General features: G+C 38.9%; 1 protein-coding gene across 1 annotated transcript in view; it reads right to left on the reverse strand.

The window, feature by feature from the left end:
- COLEC10 (collectin subfamily member 10) overlaps nt 1-18,214 on the reverse strand; it is a 36,573-nt gene extending 18,359 nt beyond the window's left edge. The window contains exon 1 of the mRNA XM_028090848.2: nt 17,955-18,214. Coding sequence (XP_027946649.1) covers nt 17,955-18,102 — 148 coding nt within the window. The 5' untranslated portion in view covers nt 18,103-18,214. The remainder of the gene's footprint in view (nt 1-17,954) is intronic.
- Between the last annotated feature and the right edge of the window lie 3,775 nt (nt 18,215-21,989).

Here is a 21,989-nt window from a genome sequence, read left to right on the forward strand (position 1 = left end):
TTTTCTTTTAAAAATAGCTACTTACATTTTAAAATTAAATGAAAAGCTATCAGTTGAAATGAACTCATTTCAATTTTATAAAAATGATTTGTTTCAGCTCCCCTAGGCCACCAACTTGCTGTGATAATCTTTCCAGCAGAATTCCAGCAGAGCACACAGTTGACCAACTTTTCTTAGGTAAAGTTTTTTTTTTTTTTTCCCAACAAGCAAAACGTCTTTTAAAATTAAATTCTAGTTTGAAATGAAATAGCTGAACCTAGGTCAGTACCCCCTGCTCAAAGGAAACAATTATTAAAAATTAGTGAATTGGTTTTGGAAATGCTAAAGAAAATTCACTAGGAGCTGAATTTTTCTCACTGCCAAAATAATCTTATGGACTAGGGAAAAGTTGTTAGCGATCCTTTTCCTGATCAGCCTTAGAGCTGAGTGGAGTGGATGGCATGATGTGCTTTATTAATGGGGCCAGGACTCTTCCCTAAAATATATCCTTCCCATCTCTAGTTACCCTTTCTTGCCTATTGCATTCTCACTCTTGGAAAGCTCTGTAGTCATATCGATTATTCCCTGGACTGCTCATACATACCAGGTATATCAGTATGGTCAGAAAATGGACTATCTCCCAGTGCTTTGACTTCCTTGATCACAACCTCATCTTTTCACTGAAATATTCGGCCATCCTCAGGAACTACTATGTTTGCTTTCTCTCCATCACTTACTTTATCAGTCCCTCTGTGCCTTTACCTACCTCCCTACGTGTCCTGAATTCTTTCAACTCAGTCATTCCCACACAGCTCTCCCGAAGGCAAAAGGAGTTCCCTCCTTTGGTGAAGAGGGCTCTGGAGCAAGTTATATCATTTTTCTGAGTCTCCGTTTCATCCATTAAATGGAGAAAAAATAATCATCACTTCATAGGATTATTGTGGCCTAATGGGGACAATGCTTGAAAAGTGTTCTGTGCAGTGCCTGGTGCTTGGTAAGGTTATCTGTTCTTCTTTTAATCAGAACAGAAAGGAGGTATAAGAATGATCATCATCATCATCATCAGAAAATACATCTCTTTTTAACCTTCCCTTGTATTCACTACCTCAATCCTTATCCTATAATCATCACTTACTTTTGTACTTGACTATATATACTATATGTATTTTTACTGACTTTTTTAAAAAAGTAAATTACAGACATGATGACATATCTTCCTTAAATACTTCAGCAAATCTCTAAAAGGTAAGAACATTCTCCTATGTACACATAATATCATTATGCCAATCTTAAGTTCAACTTGGCTACGGCGATTTGCTAAAGTCACCTTTATAGAGCTCTGTGACCTTGTTCATCTTGAGCCCATACTACTCTGCTGTATATAAACTCATGAGAAAGGGGTGAGCCTTTAGAAAAAGGAGCAGACATTCAGAGGAGTAAACCTGGGTTCGGTGAATACAAATTATGACCAAAATTCCATTTTTTCTTCAGGAAGGACTACTAATAAGTCAAGAAGCTGCCATGACCAGAGTGTCTGGAAGAAGACACATGTCCATTGGTCAGTTACAGAAGAATACAGTTTCTGTGATGCTGGGGTGATATATTGGTGAAATCCGTGGGCTTCACTCTTACAGGTCCTGAATTCAATTCCTCATTATATCCCTTTCCAGCTCTGTGAACTTAGGTGTGGTATTTAACCTTTCAAAGTTCCTGTTTTATCTGTAAATGGAAATAAAAGAGGACCTAACCTGTTTAGTCTCCCAAATTGAGGGCTACTTGCTTACTCTAAGACACATGGTACTTTGATTCATTTTGATAGTTTTGTGGTGGAAATTGCTGGTAGAGGAAGAACTCAATAAAGAGTTTGCTTATTTCCTTTTTTCCCCATCAAATGTATTGCCGGGTAATGTGTAGTGTTACCTGGACTGCTCCTGCCCATTCCCCGAAGGTGGGATTTTTCAGCTCTCCAAGGGTCTTATGCCCTAGAACTGGTGCCAAGCACTTGGTTGACAGGAGCCAGCAGGAGAAGGTGATCTGTAATTTAAAACCAGGCCTCTGCAAGCATGGCTCACTGACCCTCAAAGATAGCAGTGGTCATAAACTGTGGAGAGATTACAGGCCCGTGGTGGGATTTCATCATGGCTCTTTCCTCATTTGAGACACTGAGGGGTTTTTCTTCATATTTATTTTAATGAAAGCATAAAAAATGAGCAGGCATGGTTTCTAAAAGAAGAATGATTTGTAGACATTACTTTGCATCTTCATTGCCATGAGGCAACTGATCTGTGGTCAGGGGAGACAAGACCTTGGCTAACCTGGCTTAACAACAACAACAACAACATAATAAGAAACACTATGTTCTATGAATAGAAAAAAAAATCTTTCTATGACAGTGGGGCAGGGGTCCTCTAAGAGATTTTCTGAGGCTCTTCCCTAACACACCCTCACCTAGTTATGAAGAGTGTATCCTTATAAAACACCTTTCCTAATACACTTAAAGCATTTGCAAAATGTTTATTTTGGTCCTAGAGCAGGGATATGGTTACAAAAGAACCAAGTTCATTTTAGTCCGTAGGAAACTGCCTGCCTCTGAGGAGAAAAGCTGTCCAAGGGAGAATCTTATGTGGAAGAAAGCAGCTCTTAACCAAGATGCAGTTTGCCAAGGGTTTCAGCCTTTGGAAACACAGGTCTTTGGAAAGTTGGTGCTATGAGCAAAACAGGAGCTTTATAGTCTGTCATGGCTGGATTGTTTCTTCACCCCCAAAATTCATATATTGAAGCCCTACTCCCAGTACTTCAGAATGTAACTGTATTCAGACAGAAGGCCTTTAAAGAGATGATTAAGTTAAATTCTGGCTGTTCAGACAACCCTAATCCAATCTGTCTGGTGTCCTTATGAGAGGAGGAAATTTGGACACACAAAAAGGATGCCAGGGATGACTGCACTAACCCCTGAAAAGGCCATGTGAGGACACAGTGAGAAGGCAGCCGTGTGCAAGCCAAGGAGAGAGGTCCTAGCAAAAAGAGACCAAATCTGTTGACTCCTTGACCTTGGACTTCCAGCCTCCAGAACTGCAAGACAGTGAGTTCCTGTTGTTTAAGCCACCCAGTTTGTGGTATTTTGTTATGGCGGCCCTAGCAAACTAATTCATAGTCCCAGAGACCTGGGCTCAAATCCTACATCGCCACTTAACAGCTCTTTAATATTATACTAAATATGTTCTCTCTCTGCTTCTGTTTCCTAAACTAGAAAACTGAGGTAGTTACACTTTTCTTAGGGGGTTGCTTGAAGTTTAGATGATATTATGGATGGAAGAGCTCACAGAGGATCCCTGTGCATTGAGTGTGCCCTTATCAATCCACTAAATATGAAGTGTGGAGTGGGAACCTACAGGTTTCACCTTCCTGGTATCCTCGATCTGTGCTTCTGGTAACAGCTCCACAAATTTCCATAGGAAACCACACTTGCTTATTCTTAGTCCATGTGGTTTGAACCTAACCCACAGTGATTGGCTCAGCAGTGGGCACGGGACCCAACAAGAGAGCCAGTGAGTCTCGATTTGTAGATAAGCCTCCTCAATAACTCGAGTAGTTACAACTTTCAAAAAATGGAGACTTGCTGTTTCTGCAAGGGTTGCAGAGAAGACAAACTGTTATTGAAGTGTCAGAATCTGTTTTACCACCATGAAGGGAGAACCTTCTTTAAAACGAAGGCATTATCGAGGAAAGCAGAACCAAGATATGAGGCTTAGTCCTGAGCGCCTGATTCCAAACCGGATGTAGCACAGCTTGAGTCCCTCCCTGTCACATGAGGCTAAACATGCCCCTTCTCTCCTCTCTTTGCTTGTTTGATTAACCAGTGTAAGCTTGGTTTGTATTTGGTTTCTCTCACCTGCAAACACGTTTCCTTACCTTCCTTACCTAACTACTAGACACAGATCAGGAAAAAGAAGGGCCTTCCTCTGAGGAGATGGAAACCTCAGGAAAGGATGGGCACGTAAGCCTATAATTACTGGGATAAATGCTGGGAGAGCAGCTGTTATGGAAGTGTGAAGGACAAAACACCTGCCTCTACCTGCTCACACCTGAAACTCTTCCCTGGTCTTTCTCAGGAAGAAGTAAATGGGATCCCTTGCATTGGGCTCCACCAGAATAAATTTATATCTTCAGGTAAGTGAAAAAGAAAATAAGTTAAAATACAAATCTGTCATTAGATGAGGGCAGGCTGGTACTAAAACATTCGCATCAAAAAAAGTTCGTGTGGATTTTTATCTTCCATCCAAACCATGCATCCTATGGGTTTGGCTCACACGTCACCTCCTCTCCCCAGGAGTCTGCTCAGTGCAGACTTTCTTGCTGCTGCTGCCATCTCCCTAACCATCAGGAGAGTCTCATTCCCTGGAGGGAACAGCCCTTGTACTTCGTAGCATCCACCACACCCTGTCAGATGCTGGGAAAAGTCAGGGAGGATACACTATTTCCTTTATATCCCTAGCACTTGGCACAGCCACTCAGATGCAACAGGTGCTTTCTCGATGAAGGTTTTCAAAAGGAAAGGAACAACACCCTTAAAGGGAAGATCGATAAATGTGAGCTTAATGACAATACAGTCAAATAAACTAGTCATTGATTAAAATGTTATTCTCACAAATGGCTGATTAATGAATGGACTTGAGCCAGCCGAGAGGTCTGTGTGAGGGCTCGTAACCTAGGAGGGCAGCCAGCCTGGCTCTACTCTTCCCTCCACCCCATGCTTTTGTTTCCTCCTCTTATTTGCCCATCTCTCCCAGTGTCACTGCCATGCTCTCATCTGCCAGGCTCAGTCCCCAAATGGGTTTTGGCACTTCCTCCTTCCGAATTCCCGCCTTGATTCTTACTTTTTTTCACATGCGTCCTTTCTTTTTCCTCTCGCCCTGCTGCCATTTTTCTACCTTTCCCTGGGCTAATACTCTAATCCCCATTCCTTGCAGGTGGTCCCTAAATGGTCTTCCTGGTGTTTTATTCACTGGTGATCCAAGTGCCTAGAATAGTGTCTGTTCAATGTATAATTGTTGAAATATTAGTTTCCTTAGATCTGAGCTTCACTTTTTCAAGCCATCTTGCAAACGAATCTTGATAAAAATCACATTTTCATTACAAAACTGTCCCATTCAAAACATTTCAGCAGTTCCTCTGTGTTTATAGGCCAAGTCCAAACTAGTTAGTCTAGCGTTTGGATTTTCACAGACTGGCATCAATGGAACTTTCTGGTGTTATTTTCTGACATTGACTTGCATAACCTTCTATGCCTGTTCAACTTGTTTATTCATTTTTCATTAAAAGGTCTTTCAATTCATTCCACCATTGAAAGGCTTTTCTCTCTGTTTGAAGTTCATCTCTCCAGAGGAAAAAAGCAGAAGTCATAAAAGGGAAGAAAGACATATATGACCAATTGAGAAATTAAAACTTTTTATATGGTAAAAGAAGTCACATAACTATATAGGGTTTATAAACAAATATATGACAAACAAGGAAAAAATCAAGCCCTAAGACATATATAAGGTGATTAATATTCTTAACATGTGAAAAGCTTTTGCAAAAAGACAATAAGTGAAATAAAAAGATGATCTAAAAATATAAACAATAAATGATAGATGAACAATGTCCATACTCACTATTAGTCAGAAAAGTAATATGGAAATGTCTATTATCATATGTTGCCATCAGATTTAGTAATAATCTAAAAAACTAGTAGCATTTAAAGATGCCATAGATGCAGACAGCACTCAGTCATTGCTTCTGGTAACACATGAATTGCTACAGCGTTTCTGGAAGCTAGTCTGTCAATAAGGATTAAAATAAAGAATCCACACCTTCCATTGTATCTTAGGGAACCTATTTTATGAGAATAACTGTAAGAACTAATGTATATACATGTGTGTGTATTTATATATAGGAGAATGTTTATAGTGGCAAAAACAAAACCATAAACAATCTGAAAGTGTATCATCATCATGAAACTGAGAAATATTGTGCAGTTGCCAAAAATAATGAGTTCGAGAAAGACCTCTGAAGAAGGTGTGATCTCCATGTTATATTATATAAAGACTGTCTCTTGGAGAGTCATTTGCATATGATCCCATTTAAAAGAAAAAATAAATAAACAGAAAAAATATAGAGAAACATGTTAATACCAAGCTATTAATGATGGTTACATAGGTGGAGTGGTTCGGAAAATGGAAGAGTCACAGTGAAAAGTGAGATCATTAGCTTTTTCTTTACACATTTTTATTCTGCACATATTTACACATGTTATATGGTATTTTTAAATTAAATTGTTTATTTAAATTCAATTTAGTTAGCATGTACTGTATTATTAGTTTCGGGGGTAGAATTTAGTGATTCATCAGTTGCATATAACACCCAGTGCTCATTACGTCAAGTGCCCTCCTTAACGCCCATCACCCAGTTACCCCATTCCCCTACCCACCTCCCCTCCTGGAACCTTCAGTTTGTTTCCCAGAGTTCAGTGTCTCTTATGGCTTGCCTCCCTCTCTATTTTCATTTTATTTTATTTTTCTTTCCCTTCCCCTATGTTCATCTGTTTTGTTTCTTAAATTCCACATATGAGTAAAATCGTATGGCATTTGTCTTTCTCTGAATGACTTATTTCGCTTAGCATAATACACATGCTATGTGTTTCAACAAGCATGAAATACTCTTGCAATTTGAAAAATAAATCATAAATAATTAAAGAAACTGTGGATCTTCTCTCCTTTTGTAAATTTTACCCATGAGTCTCGTCTCAAATTCTAAATTCTCTGAATTTATTGATAGAATTATTTCCTTGGTAATTCACCATCTGGTTCCTTGTTACTACTCTCTAATTCCTGCCTTAGGGTATTATTTTAAAGCACACTGTTATTTAACTTTTTGTATTAATGTCAACTACTCAATTAGAGTGCAAGTTCCTTGTTTTGAGGGCAGGTATTTTACACTTTGTTCTCAAGAGCTGCTCAAAACTTCACAATTTGCTCACTCACTCATTCATTACTTGAACAAATATTTATTGAGTCTCTACCAGCTACTAAGTCCTGTGTTGAGTCCTAGGCATACAACACTGTCTCCGACTAGACATGATCTAAGCCTAAAAGTTTGGTGGGAAGGAGACACCAAACAAGGTCTTATAAATGTTATGAGTACTATGAATGGGAAATTATCATGTGTGTTGTTGGCATCTAACAAGGTGAGATTTTGAAAAGATCAATGATCTCTTTTCTTCTCCCTGGTAAGGAGATTTGGCTTTTATTCATCTATAGGCTCTCTCCTCAGATGACAAGATGATGTATCAACTAAGGAAATAGAATAGAAATGCTTTTTCTATATTAATATTCTAAACAATGTAAGGAAATATAATATGTAGGGACATATATTGTGATTAATTTAATAACAATATCAATGACAATATTGATGACAACTATGTTTCCTAGGTGCTTCCTATGATCCAACCCAGGTTGTTGATGTGCTTGACCATGATGTCAACCAATCCCTTTATTGTGCCCCATCAATCTCAGAGTCCCCTAAACTTTATTCCCCCTTCAGCTAGTTCCTGTATAACCTAGCAAAAAAAAAAGTGAGGATTTCAAGGATCCTGCAGTGTTTCCTACTTGAATTACAAGGCACCTCTTCTAAAGGATCTGTACTCAGAAAACGATAAAATACTCATGAAAGAAATTGAAGAAGACACAAAGAAATGGAAAAACGTTCCAAGCTCATGGATTGGAAGAACAAACATTGTGAAGATGTCAATGCTACCTAGAACAATCTACACATTCAATGCAATCCCCATCAAGATACCATCCATGCTTTTCAAAGAAATGGAACAAATAATCCTAAAATTTGTATGGAACCAGAAGAGACCCCGAATAGCCAGAGGAATGTTGAAAAAGAAAAGCAAAGCTGGCAGCATCACAATTCCGGACTTCCAGCTCTATTACAAAGCTGTCATCATCAAGACAGTATGGTACTGGCACAAAAACAGACACATAGATCAGTGGAACAGAATCGAGAGCCAAGAAATGGACCCTCAACTCTATGGTCAACTAATCTTTGACAAAGCTGGAAAGAATGTCCAGTGGGAAAAAGACAGTCTCTTCAACAAATGGTGTTGGGAAAATTGGACAGCCACATGCAGAAGAATGAAACTGGACCAGTTCCTTACACCACACACAAAAAGAGACTCCTAATGGTTGAAAGACCTAAATGTGAGACAGGAGTCCATCAAAATCCTAAAGGAGAACATAGGTAGCAACCTCTTCGACCTCAGCCACAGCAAATTCTTCCTAGAAACATCGCCAAAGGCAAGGGAAGCAAGGCAAAAATGAACTATTGGGATTTCATCAAGATAAAAAGCTTTTGCACAGCAAAAGAAACAGTCCACAAAACCAAAAGACAACCGACAGAATGGGAGAAAATATTTGCAAATGACGTATCAGATAAAAGGCTAGTATCCAAAATCTATAAAGAACTTACCAAACTCAACACGCAAAGAACAAATAATCCAATCGAGAAATGGGCAGATGACATGAAGAGACATTTTTCCAAAGAAGACATCCAAATGGCCAACAGACACATGAAAAAGTGCTCAACATCGCTCGGTATCAGGGAAATCCAAATCAAAACCTCAATGAGATACCACCTCACACCAGTCAGAATGGCTAAAATTAACAAGTCAGGAAACCACAAATGTTGGCAGGGTTGCGGAGAAAGGGGAACCCTCCTACACTGTTGGTGGGAATGCAAGCTGGTGCAACCACTCTGGAAAACAGTATGGAGGTTCCTCAAACAGTTGAAAATAGAGCTACCATACGATCCAGCAATTGCACTACTGGGTATTTACCACAAAGATACAAATGTAGGGAGCCGAAGGGGTACATACACCCCAATGTTTATAGCAGCAATGTCCACAATAGCCAAACTGTGGAAAGAGCCAAGATGTCCATCGACAGATGAATGGATAAAGAAGAGGTGGTATATATACACAATGGAATATTATGTAGCCATCAAAAGGAATGAGATCTTACCATTTGCAACAACGTGGATGGAACTGGAGGGTGTTATGCTGAGTGAAATAAGTCAATCAGAGAAAGACATGTATCATATGACCTCACTGATATGAGGAATTCTTAATCTCAGGAAACAAACTGAGTGTTGCTGGAGTGGTGGGGGGTGGGAGGGATGGGGTGGCTGGGTGACAGACATTGGGTAGGGTATGTGCTATGGTGAGCGCTGTGAATTGTGCAAGACTGATGAATCACAGATCTGTACTTCTGAAACAAATAATGCAACATATGTTAAGAAAAAAGAAAAAGAAGAAGATAGCAGAAGGGGAAGAATGAAGGGGAATAAGTCAGAGGGGGAGACGAACCATGAGAGACGATGGACTCTGAAAAACAAACTGAGGGTTCTAGAGGGGAGGAGGGTGGGGGGATGGGTTAGCCTGGTGATGGGTATTAAAGAGGGCATGTACTGCATGGAGCACTGGGTGTTATACGCAAATAATGAATCATGGAACACTACATCAAAAACCAATGATGTAATGTATGGTGATTAACATAACAATAAAAGATAAAAAAAATAAAGCACCTCTTCTTTGTTTTCAGGTTTATTTGGTTTAAGAAGAATTACTACCTGGAACCTGCAAGTTTTTTGTAGTCATTGCATGTCCGAGTAACAGGGAGAAAAAAGGAAAACAACTAACATTGTACTTAATGAAAAATACAATATTAAGTTTTGTTGGGCAGATTTTCTTCCTCCTGCATATCATTCATTATTAAAATGCACTCACAGCCAAGTCAGTAGAAACAAATGCAAGGAGGAATCCCCTCCATCCAGGACAAAGTGGCATGCTTCTGCAATACATTTTTATTTTGCAGTAGTTAAGAGCAGAAGATCTGGGATCTGAGGGCTTAGTTCAAGTGCTGGTTCCATCACAGGCTCACTGGCAACCCACTTAAATTCTGTAAGTCGAAGTTTCCTCACTAGTAAATCAGAATATTGAAATATCTCCTTCACAGTGTTTTTGAGAGGAGTAAATGTGCTAATGCATATGAAGGGTCGAATGGTGCCTGGAATGCAGTGAGCGCTCGAGAAATGTATGATATGATAGTATCATCCACTAGGCCACCCAGAATTTCTAGCCTCTAGAAGTCAGAGGGATACAAAGAAGAGGCCAAGGGCAGGCAGTGCCTCTTTAGCCCATACCTTGGCTCTGCAGATTTGCAACTCCCTGGCTGATGTGTAGTTTTGCTTCCAGAGATTTGTGCCTCTGGTGTTGAAACGTTTACAGCACTCTGTAGATGTAACACACAATATTCTGTCTAAAATCCCTTTCAGTACAAAGTGGGGCAGAAGCTAATGTAAAGAAAAAGAACAGCATTATGAGTAATAGCTATGCGATTATATCCCAACATCCCAACCCGTGGACATCCCACCCATCTGTGAGAATGACAGTGTCCTCCCTGATGATTCCACTAAATGAGACAAGTTACAAAAACCATGAGTCAAGACAAATAGTGTGATTTGTTTTTGTAGAGAAGAAGTGCCTAAAAAATATTTATGATCTCTATTTTCAACTGCTTACTGGACTTTTCCATATGGATGTCCAGAGGCAGCTCAGACTGTTCAGAACTCATCATCATCTGCCAGTTTTGCTTCTGAAATCTCTCTCTAATCTCCCGTCTTTCTCCCTATCCCAACAGCCCTAATTCATCTCTCATTTTTAGTTCATGTCCCACCAGGATCTTCTCACATCCTTTCAGTCCTTCAGCCTATCTTCCACCCTGCCAAGAGATTTGTCTACCTGAAAAAATATCTAAGTTCCTTCATTCTCCTACTCAGACTTCCATTGACTCTTCTGGTTTAAACTGTCATTTGACTAGTCAGACCTGATACAATCTTAAAACTTCTACAGAGTAGCTGTGAAAACCAAAACCAGAAAAAAAGAAGAAAGAAAACCCAAGGTATAATGAAAATTAAGTTAAAGTGCAGTAAGTTTCCATTTACAATGAAGCCATTGGAGCTAGAAGAGGGAAAACATTCTGTGCTCCACCTTATTAAAAGATTGAGGTAGAATAACACTTAGTTTCTCCACCATTGGACACCCCTGTTGTAAGAGTAGGTCTCCACTGACCTGCAAATTAAGTCAATAAATTTGTTGCATTAGGGATGCATTTCGACACGGCAGAGTACTCTGCCCTAACCTCCCACATCCACCCATATTTCTAATTCCAAAAAGTAAGATAGGAAGAAATACAGGAAAATAAGCGGTAAAATGATGCATTTTGGGCGATTCGGTTCTCAATGGTAAAGCCTTGTAGGCAGGTGCAGGAATACCCTGGCATCAATGAATGCCAAGCATTTTAATTTTGCATACCCTCATCTGTGCAGAGCTACAATGTTAGAGAAACAGGAAGAGGGATCAGGAGAAAGTTCCACGTTAGCATGGCTGGGTCACCTTAGAATAATACCAACATGATACTGCGTCCCTTCAGGGTCCTCTAAGCTAAGAAAGAAGGTCATATCCCTTGCCTTTGTCCACTCCATGTGAGCATTATTTCAGTGTATTTGGTTTGTGGGACTTTGCCCCAAGATCACTGGTGGCATGGTCTAGCCTTGCTCTTCAAGGGCTAAGATAAATCCATTCTAGAGACCTTCCTTTGTAATATAACCAAGTCCCTCCTTCTCTTTGGAGACTTTCACTTTGGTCTGCAGCATATTGTTACACTTGTGACATTTTTCCATCTCCCAAGCTCCCTTTGGACATAAGGGCCTCTTTGGACACTCAGCATGTGGTCTAAGGGGGGGGGGGGTACTTTGGCTCTGAATGTCAAAATCCTTTTCTAGATTTTTGCTCATCTCAAGCAAGGCAGAACAACATCATTTAAACTATTTTTGACTGCACTCCATACTGTAATGTCTTGCACATACACTCATCCCTGGCTGATGTCAAATAAATGACCCTCAGAAGAGTCACAGGCAAGAGTAGTGGGCTTTAGTTCATTCGTTAGTTCATTCGTTCCTTCCTTCTTTCCTTGCTTCCTTCCTTTATTTATTTATCCCTCTCTTTAAATAGGGATAATGATTCCTATAGTATGTCAGTGGAACTAAAAAAATTAATTGATAAATCCTTGGTAAATTCTAAAGACTCATACTCATATCATTTGTTTAACAGATATAAGTGTTCTCAAGTGGCCACAAGAGACCTGAAATAATGGTTCTAGAGTTTTCAAGTCAAGACCAATCACAGTAAATAATTTGAAAACAATTAAATTCTTTAGATGCGACTTCAGTTGAGTCTCTGAGTGTCAGATTTTTACTGCACATATTTATAATTATAATTTATAAAAGAGCAGAGAATGTTCTAGAATATAATTTAAAGAGTTTTGTAAAATTATCAATATTACAGATCAAATATGTGGTGCAAAAACCAGACAAGATTGCTTATGGATCAGAATATCCAAAAAATATGTGAAAAGGCCAAACAACACCATTTCTAACAGATGTAGAATTTCATAAACACAAAGAGTGAGAGACTTAAGTTGTATCTGGCCTACACATATGGTCGGTGACCCAAGGCCAACAAAACTGCCTGCCTGGGGCACAGGAAAATATTCCCTAAAGGACGAAAAAAGACCAGAAAGCAGGAAAAACATTCTCATTTTCTCTTGAGTTTTGCTAATCCATGGTTTTCGAATATTTAAAGGGTCGTTGGCAATATGTCAGGGACAGTACTAAGTGCTTTGTGTGGCTTAACTCATTTCTCCTCACCAAGACCCCTTAAGGTAGTCACACTTATCATCCAATCTTTTATTACTAAAAAGAAAACTGAGGTTTGGTTTTGTGGGTTTTAGCTCATTTAATCCCATTACATCCCTAGGGGTATTTATACTATTGTTATTCCTACTTAATTGATCAAGAACACCAGACTCAGTCGGAGAACAAGGGAAAGAAGGCAACATGAGTGAAGAGAAAAGGGGATCTCAAGTTTGTGAACTACTGACAAGAGTTGACTTTGCAGGGGAACTGCAAGAGAAAGGAAATTGCAGCAAGGAGCAGAAGGTGGTGGCATTTCCTTGATGGATTTCTATTTAAGGAGCGAACTTTACAATCTGTGAGCCTTTCATTAGGGATGTGGGGAGAGAGGGAGCTTATGGTAATGGAAAATGGAAGCTAATGGGAAAAATGAGGAGAGCTAAGCTATATGCTACATGTTTTAATTTTCAAATTAAGCATTTGAGACAGACAATAACATTATCTCTATTTAAAGAATGAAGACACTGAGGCTTAAGGTCTCAAAGACAAAGTAAGTGGCAGAGCTCAAATTCAAAGTCCATAATCTTTGCCAACATGCAAGTACCTACTACTACTATGGCCCTAGCGATGATAGATGGATAGCCAAGTTATTGTGCAAGGGAGTTGAGGAAAGGGGGAGCCTGGGTAAAGGATGCATGCTTATTAAAATGAAACAAACTAAATTTTTTTGAATGTTATCATCATATCTCCTGAATCATCTTTGCTCACACCTTGATTGACTGGAGTTTTACTCTTCCCTTTCTGGTCTAAACTTGAGATGCTTTCTTGGTATCTACCCAAAGGGAAAAGGAGAGGAAAAAATGGTTTGGAACACCCTGGCCAAGCCACTTAAAATTTCGGCCTGTCTTTATGCATAAAATACATATTAAAACTCTCAATGAAAGAATATAGTGAATTAATATAGTTAATATAAAGGTCTTGGGAAAAATACCTACTTGCTTAACCTCTCTGATAAAGCCACCAGAAAGAAATTAGCAACTTAATTTATATCAAGGTGACCGAGCTAAAACAATTCCGTATGATGTTTATGCATTTACCTCACAGAACTCCTTTTCTAATGTTAATTTAGAAAGCTAAAGGAAGGATCATTTCATGCTTAATGAGACTGATGAAACGTGAGGGTGATGATGTAACCTGGCAGAATGGAACAATGACTGGCCTGGTGATTGGAACAGGAGTTCCAGTTCTAGTCCTACTGTCAGTTCATCAATGTATGACTTAGAACAAGTAATCTTACCTCTCTGGGCTTCAGCTTTAACAAATGCAAAAATAAATGGAATTAAACCAAGTTACCTCTGATAGTTACATTACAGGTAGTGAGACTTCCAAATTGGCTGTGAAAGTGATCCAGACATTTCTGGGCATATCTGGCCATCTGTTTGGGGAAGTCATGAGAAGCTTGTTTGCACTGGAGGCTGAAAAGATTCCTGGAAATAACTTGATATAGCTAGGATCCAGAGAGTAAGGGGGTATCCAGTAGGGCCTACTGTGCAAATGGCATTTGAGCTAAAACCTAAATGAGAAGGAACGATCCTTGGGAAGGAGGATCTGGGCTGGGCTAAGTTTAGGCCAGACAGAAGGAGCATCAAATACAAAGATCCTGGGCCAGGAATGAGAGACAAAGCAAGGATGCCTGAAGCAGACTACAGGTGGAAAAGGAGTTTGATGTGGGAGAAGTAGGGAGAAGCCAGATGGAAGGCAAAGCAACTTTTAGGCCACACACACAAAAGTCATTGAAAAAAAAAAGCTCCTAAACAAAAAGGTTAATGGAAGCCAACATAAGCAATAAGGCAAAATATCTTTAATTTCCAAGCAAACTAATGAAGTAATGGAGTTGATTATCAAAAAGAAGGCATATCATTACTTTCAGCGTATGTTAGTATCCAGTACAATGTTGAGCTGTGAGGTGACATGAATGCCATGTTCTCAGGCATTGTCGCATCCATTTCTTATCACATAGGGGTCAGTGGACTATATTTTCAAACCTGATTCTAATAGAAGCCAGTGGATGTCATAGAATGGCACTGGACCCAGAGCCAGAAGACCAGAGCTAAAGTTCAAATTGCTTATCTGTTCTATAAGTATGTGAGAGACCGTGAGGGTTCCACTTGGCCTTGTTGACATTGTTTCCTTATCTTTTAAGTTTAAAGTAATTGCTACCACATAGGGCAATTATGAAAATTAAACAAGATAATCTACTTGAAAATACTTTGGAAATTGTGAATCATCACTCAAATATTTCTTATTGCTCTTACATTTCTTTTTAACATTTCTTGTTAAAATTTCCTGCCACTGCTGTTCTCAAGGGAAACCACTAGAGGTCAGAATTGTACATGAATAGTTTCAAGAACCGACACAGGTGGGAAAGAGAACATTTTCTACTAAACAGCATAAAATAATAAATTTAAGGCATAGAAAGAAAAATAAAGATAGCTTTCAACAAAGAAGTTTTGATAATTGGAACATTGCTTATTCCCAAAATTGTTACTCAGCAGACAGATAAATAGGGAGAGGAAGGAAAGACAAATAGAATTATCTATTTATACTGTCTACACGGCTTAAAGTTTACATTTGTTAGCTTATATTATTCTTAAAACAGTTCTCTAATGAAGCTCCCTTTGCAAATAAAGAAACTAAAGCATAAATAGATGTAATAGCATACTGAAGATCAAAACAGATTTAGTTCAATATCTTTCTTACCACCAAGTCATGCTTGGGAAATAATGCAGTAAGAAAATGGTGAGTCTGTATTGGACAACATATTATATGACAGGTTAACATTACTTGTTTTCCACCTGCAACTCTAAATAGTTTATTTAGTTCTCAGTCTCCCAAATGAATTTAGGGAAAACTCCTTTTATTGTTTCTTAGAGTACCTAGAAGTTTCTGAGCACAGCGCTGATAACTATGGTATTGACATGATTAGCCATGGAGAAAAATACACACCAGCCTGCTCTTAGGAAAAATATATTAAACAGAAGCAGTAATTCCGTCCTTTAAATATTTCTTTAGCCATCAAGCTTTTTTTTTCCTTTTCTTTATTATTAGTATTTTTTTTTTTAGAAATAAATATGCAAATCTGCCTTGTTCAGGGGTAGGGAGGCGCTATTACCATGTTCATGAAGGAATGAGGTAGAGTAGATGGCAGTTTATATCTTGAGAGAAGACGAAGGCTAAGTCTTATTTTTCATTTGTAGGCACGGCATCCAGCACGATGCCTAGGGTGGCAGAGAGTCGGTGATGAGCACACGCGTGGTGCTCCATATGCATGAATACAGGCAATTTGCAAAGAAAAAACCAAGTAACTCAGCCCTGAGTCCAAGATTTTGCAATCTAATACAAAGCTTGAAATGTAGACATGTTCTAGGACAAGGGCTTTAATTTGAAACCTTTAGCACTGAACATGAGGCCTGAGATGTAGGAGGTATTCAGTACATTCCGTTCCAGAATTGTGGAATATTTTTCATAAGAAAGGAACCTAGAATTCATTTTGATGCAAAGTCCTCAGACTCTGGGGGAAGAAAAAAATCATACCAGGTTCCTAGCAGACTTTGTTCTGGAACCCCTGGGGTTCTAGATGACACAAGCTCAGGAAAAGAATGAAAGATTTACATTGTTTGAAATCTTAGCAAGGTTTCTAGTGGGAAGGGGGATGTTTTGCATTAAGAAATGAGGGTAGGAAGACCATGATGAACAGGCTGTTGGTATCCAATAAAAATTAATTGCCCACTCCTCCCTCCTAAATTTTTTCTTTCTCTACTGCTCATGACACTAATATATGTTATTTAATGCATCTCTTATGCCTAAAGTAATGCTTGGCACTTAATAGGTATTTGATATATGTTGGCTGAATTGGAATAAACAGAATTGTTGTACTGGAATGCATGATATTTGGGATATTTTGACAACACTTTGTCCATTCTTCTTCTAGCTTGAAATTTGTAGTTTCTCTGCAAGGAAAATTAACGGTGCTATTTTCAAATGGACTCTCCCATTTGCAGGGACAAGGAAAACTTTAATTTTCAGCATTTTCCATGATACTTCAGGAATAACACAAAGTTCCTTGTACATTATTGGAAAGTCCAGTAATAGTTCTAAGTAAATACTTTTAATTCTAATCAAAACTTTCTTTCCTGAACATTTGCCCTCACATTATTCATTTATTCACCCAAGAAATTATTTGGAAGCCCCAAGGTCTCATTTTTCCTCCCTGCATTTATTTTATGGTATCAAAGGTTAAAGCTTGGATTGCAATCTTAGGAGGAAATTAATTCACTGATTAAGAAAAATGCACTTTAAGCAATACACATTTAAATAACTGGCAAGCATAGGGCAATGTATTTCTGCTTTTTCTGAAAAACCCTTTTTTTCTATTTAAAATTTTAAGCAGCTGCAATTCTTCCACCCTATAGCCTGGAGAAACATAGCATGAATTACTAATAAGGGAGCACCAATTTGCACTGCAGTGACCACTTCCAGAACAAAAGGGTCAGAACTAAAACCAGGAAAACAACAGCATTTTTTATCAACCAGTTGCTTGAAGCACATTTAGACCTTGGCTCTACTTGAAAAAATTCTGCAATAGTCTATCACCCTTCAGCTGGAGGCACTTGGCCCCAAAGACTCCACTTTCAATAAAGAAATTTCATTTATACACTACCTGCATCCTCGACAAAAATTTTCTTCTTCATAGGAAGCCCACTCACTGAATGAAATATTCAGAAGATTTAATTTTCTCCTTACATAGCTTTTGCCTGGTAACTTTACCAAAATCAGTGCTGAGAAAGGCGTTGGAATAAAAAGAGCCAAAGAATAGAGAAGGTATTAAGGAAAGCATTCCTGAAAGACTAACGTCTTGGCTTGTGTACTTCCCCCTGGAACAGCATGGAGGAGGGAATTTTCCCGTGCCCTGGGTGAGGTCCACCCCCTCCCAACATGCTCTTACCTAACATCAGGGAAGGTTTTTACAAAAATAACAGGCCATTGGTTTTCCAAAATAGAAGGAAAAGAAGGAAGACGCACACTAGGGAGAAGAGAAAGTCATTGAGAGTTACAGTAGGGTTGAGGGAGGAGGGAAGAGAGTTCATTTACTATATATGAACATTTTGTTTTTCTTTCCTCACCTTTGGGTCCTGGTGCAATTGTGTGTGTGGCACAGACTTCAGTGGTAGGACGGCTATCCATGTCCAAACCCAGACTTTGAATTTGCAAAAGAAAGAGCACCAGAAGGATGGACTGGTTTCTTCGAAGTAGGGCTCCAAAGCCACTCATTGCTGTGGTTCTTCAAAAAAGGATTGCCCAGAAGTACCAAAGAAGTAGCTTTGCTTTATTTTAAATAAAAATTCTGCTTTAGGGAAGAAAGTAAAGTATCTGGAGGACACATTCCAAAAAGGGCTCCAAAAACAAGCAGGGAGCATATCCTAGGTTGTTTATTTTCTCAGTATTCCGAATGGACTGTACACTGTCCAGACTGTTTATTTTCAAGTGACAACAGTTTACTGAAAATTATCTCTGAACTAAACACTTGAGAAGAAACAAGCCAGAGAATGGAGAGGATAGAGATGACTTCTGCTCAGCACATGAGCTGACAATTTAATAACCCACATTGCATTTTTATGTTGGGTTCCAGAAAGATGGAGCCAGAGATTGCTTGAATTACCTGCATGTTATGGATACACTATGCAGGGCTTAGAGCTTTTTTGTAAGGAAACACTCATTAATTGTTTGTGGCAACTGAATGCTAATGCTCCCACTGCTCTTCATGACCTTATTTCCTTCTCTTGTTACAAAGAACTGTCTTGGGATTAAACTCCAAAGGAAAGAACACCAGCTTTTCTGCAAAGCAATTTGGCAATAAGTATCAAGAATATTAAAAATGTTTATAGCCTTGATCTAATAATTGTCTTTCTGGTACACTATTTTCAGAAATTATTCTGAAATGTGAACAAAGTTTTATCTCAGAAAATATGGCAAAAGAGGAGGGGGCATCAACTTCCTAACAATACATTATGGTTGGCAAATCATAGTAAATACAAACATATGAGAGAGTATGACATGAAAACTTTATTAAAATGATGTTTGTAGCAAGTTTTTGATAAAATGGGGGGAGAAGCTTATGCTATTATTATGTTTCTTAAAAAGCAGTATAGATACAGAGAATAGAGATGCACGTGTAGACATATATACAGAGATAGAAATAGAGATTGTTCTGCCTTTCTCTATCTCCTATCTATCGTCTATCTGTCTATATCTATCATCTATCTATCATCTATCATCTCTCTCTATCCATCCATCCATCCATCCATCCATCCATCCATCCATCCACCTATCTATTCCATCAGTCCATGGCCTGTATGAATAGCCTAGGCTTAGTGAGATATTAAAAAACTAGAATTAGAATCACTTATAGGGCACCTGGGTGGCTGAGTCAATTAAGCAACTGCCTTTGGCTCAGGTCATGATCCCAGGGTCCTGGGATCAAGTCCCACATCAGGCTCCCTGCTCAGTAGGGAGTCTGCTTCTCCCTCTACCCTTCCGCTTGCTCATGCTCTCTCTCTCTCTCAAATAAATAAATAAAATCTTTTAAAAAATCACATATAATAGGGAGATGCCTTACCTTCTCTATTCTTGAGAAGCATGTTAACTGAGAGGCCAGAAGGGGTTTTAGACCTACTTTCCTTGAAATTGGAAAAGAAGGACCTTATATATCTTCATAAGGGCTAATGAAGAAATATTTCTATGAGATGTTATTACAAGTAATGGTCAATCTAAGAAATACAGGTGTATGAGTTTTCTAGGACTGCTGTAACAAAATACCACAAACTGAGGGGCTTAAATAACAAAAATTTATTGTCTCACAGTTCTGGAGGCTGGAAGTCTAAGATCAAGGTGCAAATCCATGCTTGTTCTGAAGACACCAGGAAAAGATCAATTTAGGGCCCTCTCCTAACTTCTGGTATTTGCTTGGCCATGACAGCACAGCTCTAATCTTCACACAGCATTCTCTCTGTGTGTATCTGTATGTATCTCTCTATGTCAAAATGATTCCCTTTTTATAAGCATACCATTCATAATGGATTAGCCCACCCCCCACTAATGATCTCATTTTAACTTGAAAACCTCTTAACTCTAAATACACTTACATTATGAGGTACTGAGAGTTAGGACTTCAACACATGAACCTATTTTTTTGTCTGGGAAGACACAATTCAACCCGTAACAGGCTTACAGTATGACATAACTGGATCTTTTTAGTAGCAATACAAGGAAAGGGAGCAAAAGGAACTGGCATTAATTGAATAGTCATCATGTACAAAATAAGGTTGATCTCTTCAGTGTATCTTGGTTAAGCCTTAAAATAACCCTCGGAATGGATAGTAACTCCCCCATTTTGCAGACAAATTACTTGAGGCTCAGAAAAACTAGCAATTTGTTTAACATCACTGTGAAGGTTAATTTTATATGTTAACTCGACTGGATTATGGGGTGTCCAAATATTTGGCCAAACATTATTTCTGGTCATGCTTATGAGAGTGTTTCAGATGAGATTAACTTTTGAATCTGTAGACTGTGTAAAGCAGATTTTCCTCCTCAATCTAGGTGGGCCCCATCCAAATCATGGAGAGCCTTACAAGAACGAAAAGGTTGAGGAAAGAAGAAATCCCTCTCTGCTTCATTGGTGGAGCTGAGATTTTGGTCTTTTCCTATACTTAGACTGGGGAGCTTTTGGCATCATCTCCCGGATTCTTGGGTCTTTGGACTTGGTCTGAACTTAACACCATTTTTTCCCAGATTCTCGGGCCTTTTGGCTTGGACTGAAACTACGCCACCAGCTTTTTCGGGCTTCCAGCTCGCAGATGGCAGATTATGGGACTTCTCAGCCTCCATAATCATGTGAGCCAATTTCTTCTAACAAATCTTTCCCTCTCTTGATATAGATATTAATATATACAGATATCGATATAGATGTATCTTGATGGTCTGTTTCCCTGGAGAACCCTGATTAAAATTCACCAATTGAAAAAGGGACCAAAAAAAAAAAAAACTCAAATATACATTTTTTCCCAAAATTCCTGCTTTAAAATACTTGTATTCCATAAAGGTGAATAGGCTCAAGATTTGAAGATGCACTAATTTTTACACATTCCTAAAACCTCAAAATGGTTGCATTTGCCATATTAACAGTGATAGGAAAATAGTGGGAATCCATAGAATGGTGTGAGAAACTCAAATTCTATATCTATCGTAACCAGATAAATGACATAGAGCAAATCACTCAACGTCAATTGCAGTAAGGCATATAAAGTGAGTTTAGACTTGATATTTAAGGTACTTTCTGAATTATAAGATTCTTTGAAAATAGGTGTTCTTTAAGTTGTTTAAATCATTCTAAGTTTATTTTGTTTCTTTCATTTCTTTGTCAAGCATCCCCTGGCACATTGTGAAATACATTCATTACATTTATATGTAGAAATTCATTGGTAAAAATTTGAAGCAAATACTAGTCCTTAGTATTTTTCCTTGGGATATGCTATGCCTGTTCTTTCCAACCTCTCTCTCTCTTTTCAGTTCAACAAAATATAGAGACTTCCAGGGAAGATAGCAGAGTAGGAGGACCTTAAACTCAGTCATCCCACACACAGAAACACCTAGAAAACACTGGCATCAGTGAAAATAACCCAGAAAATGACCCGAAGACTAGCAGAACAGACTCTCCAGCTAAGCGTAGAGAAGAGGCCAGATTGAAGAGGGTAGGAAGGGAGAAGATGCAGTCAGGAGCCAAACGGACCCTTGGTACTGTCCATGGAGGGAGGGACACTGCAGGTGTGGAGAGAGGAGAGGACCAGACCCCACACCAGGCACCCCAGGCATGGGGAACCCACATGAAAACCAGAGGTACATAATTTCATGAGTTCTTACTATAAGCAGGGTTTAACACCTGGAAGTTTAAAATATCAGCAATGTAGGCTCTGGGAGAGCCAGGAGGATAAGAGGAAACTGAGTTCTCCACCCTTAGGGAGACAGCACAACAAACAGCCTCACAGAGAAATACAGCATAGAAGCAGCAGTTTGAAAAATGCCTGGGCTATACAGGAGGGAGATTTGTTTCCTAAGCTTAGAGTATGTGCTGCAGGGGCAGAGATCCTTGGGAGAATTCT

Source organism: Eumetopias jubatus, unplaced genomic scaffold (assembly GCF_037043125.1).
Source record: "Eumetopias jubatus isolate StellerSeaLion01/CBP00866 unplaced genomic scaffold, mEumJub1_p1.0 scaffold_4, whole genome shotgun sequence".
NCBI classification, from domain to species: domain Eukaryota; kingdom Metazoa; phylum Chordata; class Mammalia; order Carnivora; family Otariidae; genus Eumetopias; species Eumetopias jubatus.